Source organism: Equus quagga, chromosome 3, assembly GCF_021613505.1.
Source record: "Equus quagga isolate Etosha38 chromosome 3, UCLA_HA_Equagga_1.0, whole genome shotgun sequence".
NCBI lineage: Eukaryota > Metazoa > Chordata > Mammalia > Perissodactyla > Equidae > Equus > Equus quagga.
The window spans coordinates 39,772,711-39,790,029 of record NC_060269.1 but is presented as its reverse complement, the minus strand read 5'-3'; the positions used below and the strand labels follow the sequence as shown (position 1 = coordinate 39,790,029).

The 17,319-nt window shown below is 42.2% G+C and overlaps 1 protein-coding gene across 1 annotated transcript in view; it reads left to right on the top strand.

The window, feature by feature from the left end:
* TMEM154 (transmembrane protein 154) overlaps positions 1-17,319 on the top strand; it is a 41,784-nt gene that overhangs the window by 20,756 nt on the left and 3,709 nt on the right. The window contains exons 4-6 of the mRNA XM_046656691.1: positions 4,912-4,939; positions 6,097-6,182; positions 8,264-8,321. Of these exons, the coding sequence (XP_046512647.1) occupies positions 4,912-4,939; positions 6,097-6,182; positions 8,264-8,321 (172 nt within the window). The remainder of the gene's footprint in view (positions 1-4,911; positions 4,940-6,096; positions 6,183-8,263; positions 8,322-17,319) is intronic.

Sequence of the window (17,319 nt, the reverse complement as noted above, 5' to 3'; positions counted from 1 at the left end):
TGGGAGGGGTGGGGTGGGGGTGGGGGGGTGGGAATGTAAGCTGGTGAAGCAGTGGGTGGGACTGGGGTTAGGAACAGGAAGGCTGAAGACCTGGAGGCCATCTCCAGAGGAAGAGGGTCCTTACGTGTATATTTTTGTCACAGATATTGTTTTCTCCCCCACGTCACATCCCAATTTGGTCTTGAAAAGGCCTGAGTGAAGCATTGTTCCTATTCCCATGAAAGCTATGCTAACTTTTGTAATCCAACTCCTAATTGCCTAAAGATTACTATCATCAATCTGAAACCAATCTGATAGAAAATTCCCTAGGTCAGAGATGCACTTTGAGAGTGTTCAGTTCCAATCAGCGTTGTTCTGGGTCCAAAGTGAACTTAGGTCCTTCTGGCTTCTGCTGGTAAAAATGACTCTAATTAGATTTTTAAGTTGAAGCCTTTGGTCATTCCAAAAATCACTCGAGGGATAAGGATTTCTCTAATAAGATACATATTCATATGTGCAGACAAAACTCACTCTGTCCCTCACACCCGCTAACATGGCACCTCTGGCTTTGAGATCATGACCTTGGCCTGGGGCCTCGCTCACTGTACTTGCACCGGGAGCACCCTTCAGCTCTCAGCAGCAGCTGTAAAGTGTCCTTTTCCATTACGCCAGCAGGCACAGCATATGCGAGCTGGGGAAGGAGCGCTGGAGTGGATTTCCTTTCATGACAGGGGCTGACTTAATAGATTACAAGGAAATAGAAAATACATGTTTCTCCATGGCTTGAAATCTCAGGGTGACCTAATAACAGTGTCGTGTGGGAGCTCCTTTGTAAGCTAAAGAAAAACAAAAAGCAAACAGGGCTGATTGGATTCCATTTTTTTTAAAGTAGAAAAAGTAAGCATTTCCTGCTCAAACCATAGCCCACAGCTAGTCTTACCTCATGGAGTTATGGCGTTGGAGGGAGGATGGAGGTGTCCTGTCAGTGGTCGTGCTCTTCGGCTCTAAATCCAGAAAGGGGCTTTCCATTGAACTTTACTGTGAGAATCTCAAAGTTCAAAAGCCCTTCACGAGTGAGGGCTGGCCTCATCCCCAGACGTGGCCTGTGCATCCTACACTGTAGCCATACATGAAGCGTTTGCTCTTCCCCCAGCATGGTACATTCACGATGCCTCCATGCCTGATCGATGCTATTTCTTCTGTCTGAAATTTCCTCCTCGTCTGCCTGGCAAACTGCCACCCCATTCTTCAATGCCCAGTTCTAAAGTTTTTATGAAACCTTGAGTAATCACTCCGCAGGCAAAATTAATCACCACCTCTTCTGTGCTCTCATAGACTGTGGTCACCCTTATTGTGCACAGTATTTACATTGGCTTAAGAAAGGAACTTGCCCTTTTTTGGTCTTTCTTTCTTACTAGGCTGTGTTCTATTTAAGGTCCAAGAGAAGCAAGAACTTGTCTTATTTATCTGGTTTAACAGTGTGGCACTGAGGCTGAGAGTGCAGACTCTGGAACCACATTGCCCAGTGGGCTTTCGCACTTCCTAGCTCTTTGACTTTCTGGTTCGTTTCCTCCTCTGTAAAATGGGCAAATTCAATATCTACCTTAGAGAGTTATTGTGAGAATTAAATGGATTCATCCATGTAACGCACTTAGAAAAAATAGTACCTGGTATATTGTGTTAGCTTATTATCACTGTCCCTTTTACCTAACATAGTGGCTGGCCCAACACATATATTAGCCACTCAATAAATGTTTGTTGAATGAATGAGTTCGTGAAAGAATGTTAGAACTTTTTTTAAAGAACACCTATTCTCAGAGATAAAAACAAATTTGCACATTATCTTTAACACAAATTGGCACATTATTTGTAGTTTAAATATATTTTACTATAACACAAAAAACTTAGAGTTTCAAAACAATTGCTTATTACAAAAGATTTTGAAAAAGACCTTTATTTCAATATTTTCTCTTGTTAGCCATTCCTTTAATACTGATACAGATCATTAACTGCTAAAGAGATGAATCTCTCTTCAGACAAACTGAATGCTAAAGGTTAACAGCCACTGTCCACCCATTCATATTTAACATGATAACGCAAGTCAATAAAAGGAGAATATTTAAATTTAAAAAATTTGATTTAAATACATTTTTTTCCCCAGGAAAAACAAAACTCTTACTGGGTTAGCCCAGCAAATTGCTTGGAAAGTTCCCAAAGGAGCATTTTGCGGGAGAGCATGGGTAGAAGATAGACTCTCAGAAAGTTAGGAATAGACACATTGTTTCTTTCCCCACCTGAATATTCTTCTACACCAGGAAAGACGTCATTAAAGTCGACAACTGGGGAGGACTTGGCCAACATTTTTAGAAAGAATGTTTCATCCAATTGGAAATTAACTTTTTCTCTGGATTTATCCCTTTGATGTCCAGGAAAAGGAAAGGTCTATGTAGTAATTCAGCGTTCTACTGTCATTCTTCCTGGACCTCCAGGCGTTAAATTTGCAGTTGTTATTCAACATTTATTAAGTGTCTGGATGTGCTGTGTCTCTGAAAGAGCTGCAGGGAAAGCAGCTGGCAGTCAACCATCACTTTAAACAGGCTGTGGCTTCATGACACCTGGCTCTGCTCAGTGAATCTCCAGAAGGAGGCTCTCTCGCTCACTGTTCAGCACGGAAACCAGATAAGCAAACCAGTGTCCTGCTGGGCTCCAGCAATCCCTCCACCAGTGCACAGAGGAGAGTAGCTGGGAGCCAGCATTGTCAGGCTAAAGGGGTGTAATGTAGGAAGTGAAGGAGGAGGACAGGGTGGGTAGGAGGATAGGAAATGGAAGGACTGTAGGCGGGAAAATGGAATCAAGGTGGGGGTGGGGGAGCCATGTAAGAGCTGCATTCGCCTCCCGGTGCAAGGGAGTAGGTGGCTATTAATAAAGAGATATAAGCCAGGTGGAGCAGAGCAGGCAGGGCCTGATTGCTGAGGACGAGTAATTGGTCTCCCTCCTGGTTTAATGCTCTGCTCTGGTGCGCTCTCCCAGATGTTTTCCTGTTGCCATGGTGGCCAGGGCAGGGGTAATGGCTGTCGAGCAGGGGAGGCGAGGCCACAGAAGGCTTTTTGCTATGTTTGAATACTGATTACAGGAGCCTTGCGTTTGGTGCATCTGGAGCACTTTTGTAATGGGTTTTTAAACTTTTCCATCATCTGCATGCAGGGCTAGCTTTTGCCCACCGTGAAGCCTGCGGGCGCTCAGATTATAAAGATAAATCTGTGCCCTCAACAGTGGGGATGTGGGGCCACTTGCTCTCTGAGAAATTAATGGGGGGTTATTAAGCAGGGAAGAGGAGAGGGAGTGACAAAACAGAGGGATCTTTATGGGTCACCTGGAGGGGAGCTTCAGTTATACAGGGGCTTTATTTATAGTAAAATCTCTTAAGGAAATAGCCTGTAAATTTGAGATAAAAAATGTATACATATATAAAATATAAGATGAACATACTCCCCTTCACCCAGTGTAAGTGTCTGAGGAGTCAGGCATCAGTAGGAAGCTTCAGACTCCTCCTGGGGGGCAGGAGAACAGCCCCTCCAAGGTCAGCAGTGATGGCATGAAAGTTACATCTGTGCCCAGCTTTCCTGGCTTAGCAATGGCATTAAAGCTTGCCAACCCACAGGAAATTACAATGGCTCCTGGCTGCCAAGAGCTCAGTTCCAGGTGCCTGCTGTTGTGTTCCCTCACTGGGGACCTGCATTTCTGCAGGCTGGGCAAAAGGAGGCCTCTGATTGCCAAGGATCAGGAACCTCTGACTATTCGGGGGACAAAGTGATTTGCTTCTCAATGTTTTTCACATCATAAAAGGTGCAGTGGGCCTATGCTATCCACTCACTTGACATCATTGCCTCATTTCTCTGGGTGTGTTGGTCCCCCTACCAAACAAAACAGCTTGAGCTGGGGCACTGGGCTCTGTTTTCGCCACATATTCATTTGGAATCTGATCTGTCTTAGAGCCATTTTGCAAACTGTTAACTGACTGTCACCTCAACCAACAGGAATGAAAATCAGTCTTGTTGGAAGTTTCACTATTATAATAATGCTGAGTCCAAAACATTGGGCATGAATTTACCCCCAGTGCTGGACAATCCAGATTAAGACCTATTTGTTAATTCCATAAATACTGACCAGGTGTTCACCAGGAACTGTGCTAGCTGGATGGGAGGCGAGGGGTTGCCACACCGAACAAGACAGACATGATCCCTGAGCTTTTGGAGCTATGTCTAGTGTGAGAGACAGACAAGACTTAGATGAATTCATCAGTGTCAAATTGTAGCAAATGCTATGTAGCAGTAAGCAAGGTGCTGAGCTGGAGAACAATAGGAAAGACGGGCCCTACTTCAGAGACGGGAGGTGGGGAGGCCTTCCCCAGGAAAGAGGAGGAGCTGAGAACAGGAGGATGTGAGGGATTCACTCACGCAAAGAGCAGGGGGAGGGGAGAGTTCCAAGGGGAGCCCTTCATGGAGTACCCCACATCCTCCTCGGAGACAAAGGGACGACGGCACAGCGTGTCACAAGGAGATGAAACAGCAATGGTTTGACCTGGGACATTTTGGGGCAGGGGGCTAAGGAGCAAGCCCTCCTGTAGGACCCTTCCTTTCTTCCCCTCCCCTCTGTTCTCCTCCTCCTGTGGATAAAATAGAGATGAGCATCTGATCTGAAGGGAGCGCTCTCCGAGCACCATCACATCTAAAAGAAAACAGATTTTACGTGGATCGGGACCTCTTTTCAAGATGGCAATCTGTACTCATTTGACAGGGGTTAATTATCGCTCCTTTAAAAAATCGACTGACTTACAGTCACTTCTCTTGATAAAGGAGATTTCAGCTGTTGATTAAATAATGCATTGTTACAGACAAACCTAGCATGACCTTCATATTTATTCTCTTTCAGATGAACTTCCATGTGAAAACGTGAAAGTGTAAGTTCCCCGCTGCTTCCAGTCCAGCTCAGTGTGGGCAGGGATGGGGGGGAGGGGAGCAGACCAGAGAGCCGGCTGCCTTGTCAAGAGCTCTTGCGCTAACATCCCCTCCGCCCCAGGAGAAGGCCTCCCGGATGGGACTCCCCAGACCTCAATGGGGGGGGCCGGAAATGGGGGCTGGGAGCATCTGAGGACAGGGTCCTCTGTTCAGAAAAGAATTTTGTTCTAACGGCTACCTATTCCAAATGCATCGTAGTTAAATATTCTGCCCCTGGGTGTATTTCAAGGACATTGGTTCTCTTATTCTGATTAAAAATTTTATCACCAGAGAAGCGGCTTTCGCTGGTGTTAAGGGAGAAGCGCCCTGGTAGAATAGGAATGGAAGGGGAGGGAAGGAAGGATGGAAAGCGCACAGGCGAGGGTGGAGGGCGGTGGGGGGTGGGGGTGGTTGGAGTAAAGATTCCGCCCAGAAGAGCGTTCTGGGGCGATGTCCCCCACACCCCCACCGTCCTGCAGCCTTACTCATTTAGACACTTTGCTGGCTTCCTCTACACTGTGTGACGCCCACGCCACCGCTCAGAGCTGGTGGTCCCCCTCCCCCAACCCCATCTACACTACCCAGGGGCTGCTTTCCCCTAACTGGGCGCTCTGAGCCCTGGCAAGTGAAGGGACCGGATTTCTGAAAGCAATGGCTCCATTTCTCCCAGACAGAAAAGCCTGGGAATTAAAGGGCGAGATGATGAAAGGAGCCTCTTGGTAGTGGCTTGTGGACCCAGGGCACTGATCAAAAACCCCAAAGAAAGGGAAGTGAGATTAAGCAAGGCGAAAATGCTAAATGTGGCAACCCCCTCGAGGAGCGCAGGGTCGACTTTGTGCCTTGGGCACAAGGGAGCAGAGGCTCCTGGTTCCGTTTCAGCCCAGGCACCGGGCTGTGCGCCCTCCGTTTTGGTATCAGTGGTACAGAAGGTTTGTTCTAGTTCTAGTCTTTCTTCCTGTTAGAGTTTGGTACACTTGAATAGCAAACCCCAAAGCTGCCCTGGAGTGTCAGACACTGACTCAAGTTCATGTTCTTCAGAGTCCACATTCTAGGATCTCCCCAAATGAAACTCAGCACGACACACTTTTTTTTCAACAAGCTTTTTGCTCTCTCTCTCTAGCCCTATTTTTGAGGAAGACACGCCCTCTGTTATGGAAATAGAAATGGAAGAGCTTGATAAATGGATGAACAGCATGAATAGAAATGGTACGTGGTAACCTAAGGTTGTTTTTTCTGTCCTTTCGGGTAAGAGCAGGTGGCACCAGTTTTGTAAATACCCGGTAAACCCTGGGGTGTGACAGCATGAGCCCAAGCCACGTTAGAGCTGTGACATGCAGAATTTTCATCTGACAACCCTTAAATATTCAGTTTAATCATTGCATCAGTTGTTGCCACTTGTTTTTATTTTTGTGCAAGTTTTTCAAATGGTCTTTTTCAAGAAGAAAATGGTCTTTCTTCAAGCAAGGAAATCTCTGAGACCAAATGATCTGCAACAAGTTAGTATCTGGCATTACCTTTCATATTATAGAATTTAGAGGTCTATGATTTTAATCTGTATAGGGACATAAAACTTCATCAAATACAGTTTACATAGATCGGCGCTGTCCAATACAAGACACTAGCCACATGTGACCATTTAAATTACATTTTTTTAAAGCTAAATATAATTTAAAATTTAGCTCCTCAGTCAATCTAGCCAGATTTTGAGTGCTCAGTGGCTACTATATTATACAACACAAATCCAGAACATTTCCATCACTGTAGAAAGTTCTATTGGGCATACTAATATGGATAGTAATATAATATCCCCATATAACTTAATTTCCGATTGATCTCTGGCAGTAATTGTAGTATATGTTTCTTACTTTTTATTAAATCAATATTTGGACTTAAAATGATGACAGCTGTTTTTTCTTTTTTTTAATTCCTTTAAAAATCAATAAATTACTTTTAATGCCCTGATTAAATTAATAAAATCCACTATTTATGTTATCATATCATTTGGTTTTTTTATTCTTTTTTTTTTTTTAAGGAAGATTAGCCCTGAGCTAACATCTGTCCCAATCTTCCTCTACTTTATATGTGGGATACCTGCCACAGCATGGCTTGATAAATGGTCTGCAGGTTCGTGCCTAGGAAGGGAGCTCACAAACTTAACTGCTACGCCACTGGGCTGGCCCCATATCATTCATATTTTTAACATTTATTTTTTAAAAAACTACCACGGGGTCTGTCAGATTCAACAATCTACAATGGAGTTCTCAAATCCAGAGATTTGTTATTAGAATTATTGTCCCAGAGGCTTATCAAGATGAACTTTCCAAAAGATTCACCCAAGTAACTTGTACCATTTTTAACAGTTTCTCGTAGTCTAATATTGAGAGAAGAATGGCTCTGTAAGGCGCTTGAAAATAGGGATGGGTCACTGAGATAATCCTTAAACTAGTTTCATTTTGTTGTTTTCAGTTTATAAAAATAATATATGTACACAATAGAATTTGGAAAATGCAAAAAAAAGTAGAAAGAAGAAAAAATTTTCACCACCCAAAGACAACCTGTCTTAATATTTTGATGAGATAATTGTAATACAAAGTCATGATCTTATTATATTCCCCAAACCCAGAAAACTGGAAAAAGGTGTTTCTATGGGACAACTAAAGCCGAGGGTTCTTCTCACACATGGGCGATAGATCCAATGGATTTTTCCCCCTTAAAAATAAAAGTGGCGTGCAACTAGAAGGACCCACAACTAAAAATACACAACTATGTACCGGGGGGCTTTGGGAGAAAAAGGGAAAATAAAATCTTTAAAAAAATAAATAAATAACGGTTGTGTAAAAGGAGAGAATTCTGATGACTCTAAGAAGCTTAGCCGCTCCGCACTTTTCCTGCTTCGTTTCGATCATGCGGTCTGACTGAAGTCATTCTACAGACACATTGGGACCCCAGGTGAAGCCATTTTATTCCCACGTCTATCCTGAAACACGGGGCTCCAGTTTTTGGAGCAACAGTGGGGTCCTTCAGGGACTGAATAACCAAGCCGTGATGAATCGTGCCCTTTCCGCCAGGGCCAGAGGCACGCTGAAGTCTTGAATCTGTACTGTTAGTGCTTTTTCCATTTCAAGAGCTGTGCCGTCCTTAATCTTCTAACCCCTGGAACTCCCTGGTGAGGCCGCTTCTGCACAGCCGCCCAGACCAGGGAAACGCGATGCTCAATTGTATGAGTTTTGCGGATAGAAAATAGAATTTCAGTGACTAACAATGAATTTGCTTTTATTCTGCCCTAGCCGACTATGAAGGTTTACCTACTTTAAAGGAAGAAAAGGAATCAAACCACAACCCAAGGTACTTCTGATGTCCACCACCGATTATATGTGGGGGGAGGGGTCTGGAGACCACGGTGGAGCCCTTTCCCTCCCCTTCTCTGTCATTTTATGTAAATTTTGTGTGACAGTTTACATGGGGTGCATGTGCATAGTGTGGAGAAAAGGGAGTGTGAGTGAAGGAAGAACAGAAAGCCACCAAGTAAATATCCTAGTGGCTCTTTATCTTCAGAAATAAATTAGTATTGACTTGTTTTTGTTCTAAAAAGACACTGTGGAGTTGGTTTCTCAGTCATAAAACTTTCTGATTATAAGACACTGTAGGTTTGTTTATCTTGAAAGAATAGATGTTTAGTAAAGAAAACACATGGAGGTGACAGTCTCAAAGGGGGTAACTGTAAACAAGGAGTGAAATAAACTTTTTTTTTTTTTAACCCACCTGGGTTGGATTGTTCTATGAGACAAATTAGATGAGAATTTTGAAAACCATATTCCATTGTACCACTAGGTGGCTCTGCCCGATAGAAGATTTTAGTGCCTGGGCACTTGGGTGAAGCGGAGCGCTCCGCGATCTCGTTTCAGTTATTTGACCTTTTGTGAGTTTAGACATGACCGTGTTTGGGGTGTTTTTGATCATAGAATTGTTCGATCAGGACGTGGGAAGGGCTCACAGGAAATAGGATTGAAGATTCAGCAAGGTCCGGGACTTGCGCCGCAGAGCACCGCTGGGATTTTCGGGGGCACCCAGTTGTTGGCAGGGGCGAGCAGAGAACTTGAGCCCGTGACTGAGATATTACACTTCTGCCAGAACAAATAGAATACACCTTCAGAGCAGGATAAATACACCACCTTCTCTCCCCCCGTGGTAACCAGAGGTCTTGTGCCAATCATCTTAAATGCTTCCAGGGTGCAGCCACTTGTCCTCGGGCAGTCCCTGAGTCTAGAGCGTTGCGGGGAAAGACTGATTATTAGACAGTGATTGGGGCAGGCAGATGTTTGTCTTCCAGACCCTTCTTCTTCATCCTGCCCCTAAACCTCCCCTAAGAAGCCGTCATCCTACATCTCTCGCCGCATCACGCCACCGCAATCTTACCGAGGCACCCTCAGCCCTGACGCAGAGGTCTACACCTTGTTGTAGATTTCAGTCATCTTTACCTCTCCAGGTATTTGCCTGTTAAGATTCATTGCCATTTCAGAAAAGATTCTATCCTATTTAAATGAGATTCCAGATATTAACAAGCAGATGAAAGAAAAAAGAAATGCTAGGGGGAGTATTACAAAAGACTTAACAAAGGAATATTTTCCCCACATGTATGCTTTACCTAAAAATGAGCCACTGCGTATGGGGCTTAGGTCACCAGCACAGCTCTACAAATGTCTTATTACTGTCTATGGGATGGGCACCCTCAGATGTTGCAAAATGTCAGTGCTTTTTATATACCTGCCTCTTGTTCCTTGAAATTATAAGCAACATAGAAGCAGCATAATGTTAGAGAACTATGTAGTGGTGAAAACGTCTTAAAAATCATATTTTTGGAATATTGAGAGGTTGGTCTTTGAAATAAGCTCTAGTTCATTTCTACTTGTAAGGCAAAAAGCCTTAACCTGGTCTGGCCCTGTGGCCAAGTGGTTAAGTTCGCATGCTCTGCTTCAGCAGCCCAGGGTTCACCAGTTAGGATCCTGGGCTTGGACCCACACGTTGCTCATCAAGCCGTGCTGTGGAGGCATCCTACATTGAAGAACTAGAATGACCTACAACTAGGATATACAACTATGTACAGGGACTTTGGGGAGGAAAAAAAAGAAGATTGGCAGCAGATGTCAGCTCAGGGCCCATCTTCCTCACCAAAAGAAAAAAAGAAAGAAACTTAGGTACTTCTTTCCACCTCTTTGCAAGTGCATAGTTAAAAAAAAAAAAGGCTTAACCTATTTGGAAAGCTGCTTTATGCTAAATTAGTGTTTTTAAAGGGAATGTTTACATTCCTCTGTTGGTCCAGAACTAGTATCTGGCTTTAATTCACAGGACAACTGTCAGGACTTCACCTCCCTCCCTCTCTGTAAAGCCAGCACCAGCGTCACTGAACCAAGAGGGGCAAGTCCCAAGTTTTTGGTGCCACACACAGGCACTTTCTGATCACTTCAAAGGGTATTACGATATTGCAAAGCAAAGTTAATTTTTATTCATTAAAATCTCGGCAAAGTGCAAAGCACTTAGAACCAAGCCTGGCACAAAACAAATTCTCAGTGAGTATTGGTTAGTAGTAGCAGTAAGTTAAAAGTGATCCATAGAAACTCGCTGCCTTTGGGATAATGAGCCTGCGCCCTAAGGCCCAGGCGCATCTGTGTGGGCGGGTGGGGCATTATTCTTGCCCCTGGTTTCTCCGGTGACTTCTTTTTGGGTCTGGCCAATCCCGAGAAATCAGGAATTTGTTTGATCTCCTAGGAATGCTCTGGAGACTTTCACTTCCTCTCCGTTACTGTTATAGGCCCGTTAATGTTGCTGATTTCAGAATAGTCCTCTTTGCCACCTGGAGTTTTTGTAAGGGTATAGAGTCTGCATAATCTTATAGTTTGGGTAATCTTTCTTTTCTGTCATGATTTCATTTACATTTCTTTCTCCTATTCTTTTAACTAAATTGATAACTGGTGAAATTTTTACTTTGAATATCTAAATCCAGGACAGATATATGACTTTGGTTTTTTCTAAAAGCTTGTGAATCTTTAGAGATCCAGGTGGAGAGTGCATTGGTCATTGGACTTAGGATCAGAAGACTAATTTTAAGACCTGAGTCGGATGCTCGTTTGTTCTTTATATTAAGACAAGTCACTTTAACGCTGAGCTTCAGTTTCCTCATATTGAAAAATGGAAATAATGGCACCTGTCCTTCTCACAGGATCATAAGAGGGAATAAAACCAATTTGCAAGTTTTAAAGCACCATGCAAATGGAAGTAATTCTTTTATGCTCTGGCCATAGTTCTCTTCCCTCTGCCCCACTCTCCAATTGGCCTTTTTGAAAAAAGACTTTCTATCTTTGAGCAGTTTTGGGTTCACAGCAAAATTGAGCAAAGAGTACAGAGAGTCCCCACATACCCTTCATCCTCACACGGGCACAGCCTCCCCACCATTGACATTCCCACCAGAGTGATCCGTTGTTAGAATCAATGAACCTGCTTTGACTCATCATTGTCCCCAAAGCTCCCCATCAGTTTTACTTCTGTGAGTCATCCTCCTTCCACCCTTTAGACAGTGTACAGGAGACTCCAACCCTCCAAAAAGTATGTAATAGTCCCTGAAGATGGAACTTAGCGGAAAACACACTTCTCCATCCTCTTGCTAAACTGAGACGTCTGGAATCCATTTACAGAATTCAGCCCTTCCTGATGCTAGAAAGACACCCTGACACAGAACCTCTGTTATCCCTAAAGTGCTCTATGCTTCTGGTCACCATCCTACCCTTAACGCACCGCATTGTGTGAAAAGACTTCAACCCTTCAGCCTTCTCTTGTTAGGGTCTATCACCTCAGGTCTTCCAGAACTTTCCCACATATCCCATTGGGCAGCCATTGTTCACTACTTCCCTTGTCCTCACTGAATGGACATTTTCCTTGAGCTGTGGAACCTACAATTTAGCACAGGATTTCAATAAGGGCCAGAGATGTACAAAGTACTATGGGAAGCTTTTACTATGGTTTTTATGTTTTTAAAAAATCAATAGGAAAAGACAACAGAGAAATTGTGGAGCAAATGGAGTTCTATATTCTTATTTCCCACCTTAGCATTTTTTCCCTGTAATTTATACCTGTTATGTGCCAGGCACTGTATGAGGTACTGGGAATAGTGTCAGTGGAAAAGGGTCCAAGGGGTGAGGCAGGGCGGTGGGAGAGTTCTGCCCTAGAGTTAAAGAGAATTTCATCACTGACATTGCTAAGCACTCTTAGTGCATGGTGATAACAAAGAACAGATCCACTGAGTTGGTTTCATTATTGTTTTAATTCTCTGTAAAGAATGCACTTCCTTATTGTCTACCCCCACCCACACAACACCTTCCACTAGATAGTGGTAAAGGCGAGAAAGATAGAGTCCCCTTTATCACGGTGTTTACCAGTCCAGCCAGCCTGTTCCTTCTTCCCGGGGCCTTTATAGTTGGACAATTTCCTGCAAGCCTAGATGAACAACTACAGAAAAGGAATCGCATATATTAGCCATGCGCCCATCTTCTTTCCCTTTATGCCTCTTGGCCACAGCGAGGATTTTACATTGAGTAACAGCCTTGGGAAAGATTGGGAAAAAATTGGATTTGGTTACATGCAAGTGGATTTATAATTTTGAAAGTACATTAATAACAACAATAATAAGACATTTATATAGCATGTTCTATATGCCAGATGCCTCGGTACTCTTAGCTAGGAACTTAACGACGTCAGAGAGGGTAAGTAACAGTAAACCTGTTCTGCTTGTGTAATAAGTCTACTGTTTATTCTGTGATTCATGCCTGAGCTCAGTGACATAAAAAGAGATCATTTCAATATTTCTCAGGAAAATTTAGGTTTGTTTAATAGAGAATTTTTTGAATTTCTTTCTGTTTCTCTCTTCTCTTTGTCTTTTTTTGGAGAAAATACAATGGTTGATGTCATTTTTCAAAATATATTTATTGAGCACCTAACACGTGCCTGGCATTGTCTACATCATGCCAAGACAATCAGTTAGAATCATCTGAGTAAACTTGGAACTCAAAGGGGTGAAGTGATTTGTCCAAGTTCACACAGCAAGTTTGTGATAAAGCTCAGTCTAGAGAAGCGTTTCTTTTAAAACTGCATGTTTCATTTTCTTTGATTAATTACAGAGATAAATTAAAAGTCAAATTAGAGATTAAAAACAAAGAACACTTAGAAGCAAGAAAGCCAGCCACCATGAGGCTAATATATGAAAGTGTCTGATGGGTGATGTGTCCACCATCTAGTGCAGTCATTGATGAGACTGAACCGTTAATTGCAAGAAAACAGCAGTCTTGTGTGAATCATTTTGGCCTCTCCACTCAAGTAAATCTCTATGGCCACTGCCAATTATTTTCTTTGTTTATGAATTTCTTTCATCTTTTCCTCTCTAAGTCATTTAAAAGTCAACAAATATTAAGTGCCAACTGGTTTCCTTCAAATCTGAGCTAAGTATTAAGAGGGATACAAAGTAACAGTTTATAATCCTGCAGGATGATAACCTCAAGTAACATTGTTAAAATGCAGGAGTGTGTGTGTGTGTGTGTGTGTGGGAAGATGTTCTAAATTTAATAAACCAAGGCATTGCTTGAATAGTGGCCCAGATTATGTCTACACTATGGGCATGATCTATGTGTCTTGGACTAATTCTAGGCCTGTCTCTGATATTAGCCAGATGCGTGACCTCCATAATTCCAACTGGGCCAGGCCTCTTTCGGGAAGGAGGGATGTTATATTGATGAAGAGAAAGGGAGCATGAGCTAATCGTTACATGACTTTGTGCTAAACTGAACTCTGCACTCGCCAAAAACCAAGTCAGAGAGCCTCATAGTGCCAGAGAGGTCTAGCGTAGGTTTATTGCCATCCTCAGAGATCGTGAACACTAGCTGTGGTCATAAAGAGGGATTGTTACAAGATAAACTGGTCAGGAGAACAAAGCTGGCTTATCTGATCCTGACTGCAACAAAGGGGCAGTTATGAAACAAGGTGTTGGGGTTGCATCTGTCCTCATTTAACTGGTAGCGTTCCAATTAAATGCTTTCTTAAAAATAATGAGATGATGCTTCTTAATTAAATTCAATTTGTTTTACACTTTGAAGGCTTGTTACTATACAGGCTTTGGAAAAGTTGTCTCACATTCTTAAAATATCTATATAACACTCCGAGAAAAATTACTAATGCCGCTGTCATAGATAAGTTACTAAAATTGTACGGATTAACATCGAGGCAAGCAATCGAGGTTTGCAGCGGGATCACTTATTCTATTTGTTGCAATTCTGAGGCAGTTTGCCAAGATATTTTTAACCGGGAACTCTAGGATTTGCCAGAGTTAGAAATGTCTGGGCTTATTTGATCATTTCACAGAGATGATAAATAGCCACAAAGACAGCGGGAAACACGTCTAACTAAATAAAGGAATGAGCTGGAGAGAGAGAATGCCTCCAGCTCAGCGTCTGGGCCAGATCCCAGGTGGCTGACTTAATAACAAGCCTGATGGCTATCGCACCACTGGCGAAAATTTGCATGTGAGAGTTGCAACACCAGGAATGACCTGATGTCCCACAGCTGAAGCACCTTGTACCCACATTGGGACGGTGTCTTGTGCGGCGGGGCCTGTCCTGTTGCTCACAGGCCACAGAGCTGTAGCAGTAAGTGCCATGCATGAGCTCCTGTGCTCTTGGTGCTTTGAGTAAACGCGTTCTGGTTGGTGGACAGTGTCCCACGCTAAGCCTTCAGAATGCTTGTGGAGTGTTCGAAACAAACCACATTTAAGAACCTCCTCCTCAGAAACTGAAAGTTTGTTTTGGAAGATGGTTTCTTAAAGCCGTTGGATATTTGAAGCAATGCTCGAGCTCACGTTTACCTGACAAACACTTGCTAGTGGAAACTCTGCAGAATAAGAATAACAGACATTCCCGTGTCTGTGTGTCAGATCTGTAGCATGGTACGTCACCTACACTTTCTCACTTATTCTTTACAACAACCTTGTAAGATACATGCTATTGTTATGTATGTTTTTCATTTGAGATGAGAACAGAAAATTTAGGCTAAGAAAGGTTAACTTGCCCAAGGTCGCACAGCAAGGAATTGGTTCTGGCCATTCAAGCTCTGGCTGTCTGACCCAGGGCTCTTATCTGTGGGGCTAGAAAGCCACTGTTAGCACATGCCAGCATAAGTACTACCATAGAAGCAATATGAGATGTGAAGTACTCAGGCATAAAATTCACCAAAAAGGGGCCAGCCCGGTGGCGCAGCAGTTACATTCCGCTTCAGTGGCCCGGGGTTTGCCAATTCCGATCCCAGGTGCAGACATGGCACCACTTGTCAAGCCATGCTGTGGCAGGCGTCCCACATATAAAGTAGAGGAAGATGGGCACGGATGTTAGCTCAGGGCCAGTCTTCCTCAGCAAAAAGAGGAGGATTGGCAGCAGTTAGCTCAGGGCTAACCTTCCTCAAAAAAAAAAAAAAATCACCAAAAAATGCATGGGGTAATATAAAAAGAGATTGTTCAAATTTTCATTGACGAACATAAAAGATTTTAAACAAATGGAGAGAGACATACTGTGTTCCTGAATGAAAGACTCAACAATGTAAAAATTATTATTGCAAATTCAACCCAATTTCTTAAAGATCCCCATGAAGCTTTCATCTGGAAGAATAACTGCCCACAAATAGCCAGGACAATTCTAGTTTTTTTTTGTGGTAGGGACGCCTACCACAGCACGGCTTGAGAAGCAGTGCATAGATCTGCACCCAGGATCCGAACCCGCGAACCCTGGGCCACTGAAGCAGAACTTGTGAACTTAACTGCTGACCCTAAGGACAATTCTAAAAGAAGGAAGGAGAGCAATAGTGAGATGAGGGGGGAATTGCAGGGAACATGCTCTGAGAATTAACTGTGTACACTCAGAACCAAACAAGATGTATTATTGGAATAGAATAGAATATTTTTCAAAAGCAGCCTCAAGAATATGTTAACATTTAATATATTATAAAAGTCGCATATCATGCAAGTGGGTTATTCAATCAATAGTTTTGGGACAGCCAACTAACATTTAGGGGGAGATCTTAGAACTCTCCCTCACATTTTAGATTAAAATAGACTCCAGATAAGTTTAAGCGTTAAAAAAAGGGAAAAAATATAGGTAAATGTTATAATTTTAGGGTGGGGACTAATTTGAAAGCATGACACACAGTCAGAAACCATATCAGAAAAGGATGGAGTTAGCTGCATTAAAACCTCAAATTTCCTGTACTTCAAAGTCACAGTAAATAAAATTAGAAGGAAAGTGATAAGCTGGGGAAAAGTATTTGTAATATATATAATGAACAAAAAATTATTATTCTTAATACTGAAACCAATAAAAAAGATAATTGTCCCATTTTAAATATGAGCAAACAATATCAATAAGCAATTCAGCAAAGAAGAAATGAAAATTACTAATAGAGCTTTGAAAAAAAATGTTTATTCTTCCTAGTAATAAAAAAAAAGTTAGCAAAGAGGAAGTAAAGATAAATATGATACTATTTTCACCTATTGGATTTATAAAAAAATGAAAATAATATCCAGTACTGGAGAAGATGTGGGAAAAAGGATATTTCCCTAAAGGAAAGTGTTGGGAGAAGGTAAATTGTACAAAATTTCTAGGGGGGGAGGTAATCTGACAATGGGGTAGTCCAGCTTTAAAATGGCATACATTTTAACCTAGCAATTCCTCTTTAGGTATTTATGCAAAGATTAACAATTGGAAGGGTGCAAAGATGTAGCAATTTTATAATAAATGAAACTAAAAATTGGAAATAGCCTAAATGTTTAACAGTAAGGATATAGCTAAAAAACTTGTTTTTGGTCTAGTGAGATAATGCAATGGTCTGTAGCAACGAAAAAGCTACTGTATATTTACTAGAAAGGGAAGATGTCTGTATGTAAATGAGAGTGAGAAAACCAGATTACAGCACAATGTGTACCATATGATCCCATTTTTGTACAAAAGCAGTATATATCATTATCACGGAAAAATAAATACCAAAATGTTAATTGTATTGAGAGTATTAGTATTTTTGTTTTGCTTATTCGTATTTTCTATTTTTCCAACAACGAATATGGATTGGTTTTATAATAATTAATATTAAAAAATCACTTCTTTTATAACTGCTGGACACAGATCAGTTCTGGGGACAAAAGAGGAGTTGTGTCCATTGCTATTCAGCTTTGTGATATACTCTGCTTAGAGTAGCTGAAATTTCAAGATAAGGCCACAAAAGGAAAACAGGCAATTCAGAGACCTATGCTCTGTAGAGATGA